This window comes from Fukomys damarensis, unplaced genomic scaffold (genome assembly GCF_012274545.1).
Source record: "Fukomys damarensis isolate Sample0158 unplaced genomic scaffold, DMR_v1.0_HiC HiC_scaffold_36, whole genome shotgun sequence".
NCBI lineage: Eukaryota > Metazoa > Chordata > Mammalia > Rodentia > Bathyergidae > Fukomys > Fukomys damarensis.
The window spans coordinates 44,837,928-44,842,944 of record NW_022900948.1 but is presented as its reverse complement, the minus strand read 5'-3'; the positions used below and the strand labels follow the sequence as shown (position 1 = coordinate 44,842,944).

Genomic DNA, 5,017 nt, shown 5'->3' with positions numbered 1-5,017 from the left:
CCCACCAACCCCCGGCCTCTGCTGTTCTGGAAGCATAAGCGGCTCATTCCTGTCCCAGGGCCTTTGCGCCTATCAAACACCGCTACCTGAATGATCTCCTTCTGCAGTATTCTCAGCTTTCTGTCTTCCCTTCTTCGAGCCTGCTCAGTTTAATGTCTCTGCCCACCCTGATTTAAATCCCCAAATCCTACTCTGCACGTTTTATCCCCTTCCTGGCTTTACCTGTCACCACACCTCCTACCACCTAAGTTACCCTGTCACCTGCTCACTTTTTATCACCTGACTGTCCCAACCCTAAGTGGTGGGGATGGGTCTGTTTTGTCTCCTGCTGTTCCCAGGGTTTAGAACAGGGCCTGGCCTGGACAGCTGTCAGCGAATGTGGGTTCAACCAATTCCTGTGTTGGCTGAGTACCTATTTTGGATCAGGCACTGGACTTGGAATTTGGGTTGCCCAAAACAGTGAGCAGAACAGAGTGGCCAAAAGGGGGTGACAGGGCGTGGGGCCACCCAGCCAGGGCCCCGGAGGGCTTGCTGGGGGAAGGGACATCTGAGTGTGGCCGGAAGCCCAGCCTGCTTCACAGCGGACGGAGCGGCCCGCGTGCTGGGCAGCGTGGGGACAGATGCCTACCGTCCTTGCTCCAGGCGACCTTGGGGAAGGGGACGCCGCGGCACTCGCAGGACAGCCGGGCAGGCTGCCCCTCGGTCACAGCCAGGGTGCGGAGCTCCCGTGAGGGGAAGGCTGGAGCGACTGAGGCAGAGGAGAGAGGTGAGCCGGGGCTGAACGGGGAAGGGAGAGTGGGCAGCCCCTCCCCAGGCCCCAGCCCTGCATGGGGGCGCTGGGGGCCCTCACCCCAGACGTTCACGTCGAAGTGCTTCTCGGAGCGGCCGGCGCGGTTCAGGGCCTCGCAGGTGTAGTGGCCGGCGTCCCCCACCTCCACCCTGGCCAGCTGCGCAGGGAGATCCGGTCAGCAGGGGAGGCCGAGACGGGTGCCCCTACAGCCCATGGGACCTCCGCTGTGTCACGTGACCCTGAGGAGCCCCAAGCTCCCTCCCGGAACCCCACGGCCCACTGGTACACAGAACAGCCCCTGACAGCCACCTGGCCAGCTCCCCACTTCACCCCCACATCCCAGGCCTGCTAAGGGGGCTTGCACAGGGCAGGGTCCTGCCTGACACAGGAAGACAGCGAAAGGAGAGGGAAGCAAAGCTGTCAGGTGGGGATGGTCCTATCACAAGGTGTAGAGGGCTGGGAAGGAGGAGGGTTCAGCTGTGGGGTTCCTGGCGGAAGTTCTGAGGGCTCAGGCCGGGGCTGCTGGTCACACTGAGGTGACGATGCTGTCGGGGTTCTGGGGTGCCTGCAGGCCCAGCTCCTCCGCGGCAGCTGCACTGTGGCAGAGTCCTGGTCAGTGCCGGTGGCCGCGCACCTCCAGCAGGGCTCTGTCCTCAGAGAGGCGGACACCGGGATGCGGCAGCAGGGGCCGCCCGTCCTTCCACCAGCTCAGCTCGGGACGGGGAACGGCGTGGCTGTGGCACTCCAGGGTCACGGACGTGTTGGCCACGACGGAGATGTTCAGCTGTTCCCCGAGGATGTGGGGGGGCACTGTGAAGGGGCAGGAGGGCCCCTCAGGTGCACGGTGGGGCTGGTAGGACGGGCCACCACCAGGGCTGGGCTGGCCACTCCCAGCCACCCAGGCAGACACCAGCGGATGGAAGTCACCGCCGGGAGGGGCCACCCGGCCTCCTCCACCTTGCCCACCCCACGGTCCTGATTCGGAAGGAAGCCCCCGTGCCAAGTAAGACTGGCACGCCAGGTCCCTGGGGCAGGAGGAGACTCCCACCCGGGGACAGAGGACACGCAGCACAGGGCCTCTCCCAGTTCTTCTCACAACTGCACGTGACTCCATGATGTCCAGAATGACATCAAAAATGTAAAACAAGGCCGGGCATGGTGGTGCGCGCCTGTAATCCCAGCACTCAGGAAGCTGAGGCAGGAAGATTGCCACAAACTCAAGGCCAGCCTGGACTACACTGAGAGACCCTGCCTCAAAAAACAACAAAATTACAAGAACAAAAACAAATAAAAAAGTCCCCAAAGCAGACCCAAACCACCTTGCCCCCGAGACAAAAACAGCCAGTGGAGTCTGGCAGTTAAGAATACAGGGCCCGAGGGGCCAGGGGCTTAGCTCAGCGGTGCCCCCTTCAGAGATGAAGACAGGGCACTCCAGGGAACAGAGTGACGGGCCCCAGGTCCCGGAGGCAGGATGTGAACCTGAGTCGCACGACATGAAAGGGCCAGTGCTGCTAGTCACCCCCACATTCCCCTTCTGGAAGGGACTGTCACCCCCAAAGGACTAGAGCTGTGAGGGCCCGGGGTCTCCTGACTCTGCCTGCCGCCCCTCCTACTACTTCCTGCTCCTCCCCCGGCTTCCTGAACACGGAGCTGCTGGCTGTACAGGGCCACGGGCTGCCCACGCCCTCTCCCCAGGGACGTCACACTCCAGGACAGGTCTGATCCCAGCCACCGTGTGGGGCAGGCGTCTCATCCACCCAGCCACTCTCGCTCCTCTGGACAGGGCTGGGGACTCCCACCCCCCACCCTGGAGCTGCCAGTCGGGACCACAGGGCCACCCGCTGGACACTCACCGTGGACTTGCAGGGTGACGTTTCGACGGTCCTCACCCACGGCACTCGCAGCCACGCAGGAGTAGCTGCCCGAGTCAGAGGTGCGGGCACTGGCCAAGGCGAGGACGCGGCCCCCAGGGAAGATCTGTGTCCCCAGAGCAAGGCTGTCACCTGTGCTCTCCCGGCACAGGGACAGCACCCCGTCCTCACAGACCCTCGGGGACCCCACACACGGGGCAGGGAAGCCAGGAGCTGCATCCAGACCTCTGCTGGGCCATCCCCCTCCTGACATGGCCTCTAGAGCCACACTGTCCACTGCAGTGGCCACCGGCCATACGCACATAAGAAACTCTGGATGTGCCACCGAACTGAGAGGGGTCATCACAAACGTACAAGGTGTAACAGAAAATGTGGTCAGGGTTTAAATTTTAAAAATCATCACAGTAAAAGACACACTGCCATGAAACCCCACAAAATCTCCCGCTTCACCTCATAGGCATTTTTTTTTTTTGGTACCAGGAATCGAACTCGGGTCCTTGTGCTTGCGAGGCAGGCAGTGGAACCACTGAGCCAAATCCCCGGCCCTATTCCCCCTCAGTTCAAATATTTATGCATCCCACAGTCCTTGCCACTTCCTGCAGCAGCTCTGGAGTCCTCTTTCCCGAAGGTCTTTAGTTGCCCTGTTGTGGCAGCCTCGTGTCCTGAATCGATTCAAAAACTGACTTTTCATGGTCATTTTGACTGTGGGAAGGAGCCAGAGTCCAGGGTCAGCTCCAGCGAGTAAGGTGGATGAGGATGTGGCAGTGTGTTTTTAGGAGCTGCCTTTTTGTTGAACAGCGCTGGGCAACAGCGTTCACCGTGTTTTCAATCACAGCTCGTACAGACACGCAGGAAAGAGCACTTCCAGAGCTGCGGCAGGAAGTGGCGAGGGCGATGGGATGAGTTTGTTCAGAGCAAGGGGGGGGGGACTGTGAGGGGAATCAATAGCAGTGTCGCTTACTGTAATAAATTTGAAAACTTAAACATTCACCACATACTGTATTTTGATCACACTACGTAAAACACACAGCACAATTCAGAGTTAGTGTGAAAAGAATATACAACGTCGCATCAGTAATCTTTATACTGATCATAGAATGAAGCAAACTGCTCTGGATGTTTTGGATTCACTGTCAAATTAAGATGGATTTCACCCACTTATTTTTAGTTGTTTTAACAAGGCAGGGAGACAACACAGACGGCTGGCACACACACGTCAGCCAGGGCAGCTTGGGTTCTCCCGAATCCGCCGTTCCCAGGGCGCAGCCACTGCTCTCAGCCCCCACTCACCCTCCTGGGGCCACCCAGCCTTGCTGACCTGGAGGCCAGGGGTCCCCGCAGGTGACACGGGGTTTCCATCCTTCAGCCATATCAGCGTGGGGCTGGGGGCACCCGAGGCATTGCAGGTCAGCCGGACAGGGGCACCAAGCAGCACAGGGCCTGGCAGGCTGGGCGGCAGAGTGATTCGTGGGGGCACTGCAGAGTGGGGTGGCAAGGACAGCGGCTGAGCTGAGGAACACGGGCCACCCACAAAAGTGCAGGGGCAGCCGTGCCAACCGGGCAGTCAGTCCACAGTCCTCAGGGCTGTTCACCCATCCTTCAGCTCCTCCAAAGAGTTTCCACCAGCGGGAAAGTGAGGTTCAGAGAGGGGAAGTCAGCTGCCTAAAGTCACCCAGGTAGGACTCCTCCTGAGTGTAGGCCTGGGGTCCACAGCAGGAAGGCATCTGCCGTGGCGTGGCGGCGGGGTCAGGGAAGAGCAGAAGGCCCTGAACTTCCCTCTCTTTCAGCTGTAGTAAGCTCCAGGCCTCCAGCCTCCCTTCAGTTTCTTGGATTTCCCACGTCTCTGCAGGTTCAAGGCCTGGAGGTCTCAGCTGTAGGAGAGGCCTCCTGGATGCCCCAGTGACCAGCATGCAGTGGATCTCATGTTTCCTAGCTCTCACCACGAGGTCAGAATTTGCACGTTGAGTCACGCTCTAATCACTAAAGCCTACACTGGACTGAATTTCTTATTCAGGGCTGTCGTGTCAGGGACTTCTCCAGAGCAAGTATTCAATAAATGTGGTTGGACAGAAGATGCAGAGATGGAGGGAGGGGTTGCTGGATGGATGGATGGATGGATGGAGAAATGAACGGGTAGATGAATGGTTAGATTAGTGAATGGAGAGCCAGACATTTGTATGCACGGGTGGAAAAATAGCTGGCTGGCTAGCTGGATGGTGAATGGCTGGATGGGTGGAGGAACGAGCAGGGAGAAGGACGAGCAGAGGCTGTGAGTGGAGGGGGCTTGGATCGAGCAGAGGTTCGCATGAATGAATGGAAGGAGGGCCGGCCGGGTGGGGAGCGGACGTGTAGGTAA

The 5,017-nt window shown here is 59.4% G+C and overlaps 1 protein-coding gene across 1 annotated transcript in view; it reads right to left on the bottom strand.

Annotated features, from left to right (window-relative positions):
* The window catches only part of Hmcn2 (hemicentin 2), a 103,445-nt gene that overhangs the window by 49,508 nt on the left and 48,920 nt on the right, over nucleotides 1-5,017 (bottom strand). The window contains 5 exon segments of the mRNA XM_033758996.1: nucleotides 629-748; nucleotides 851-947; nucleotides 1,425-1,600; nucleotides 2,644-2,767; nucleotides 3,980-4,137. Coding sequence (XP_033614887.1) covers nucleotides 629-748; nucleotides 851-947; nucleotides 1,425-1,600; nucleotides 2,644-2,767; nucleotides 3,980-4,137 — 675 coding nt within the window.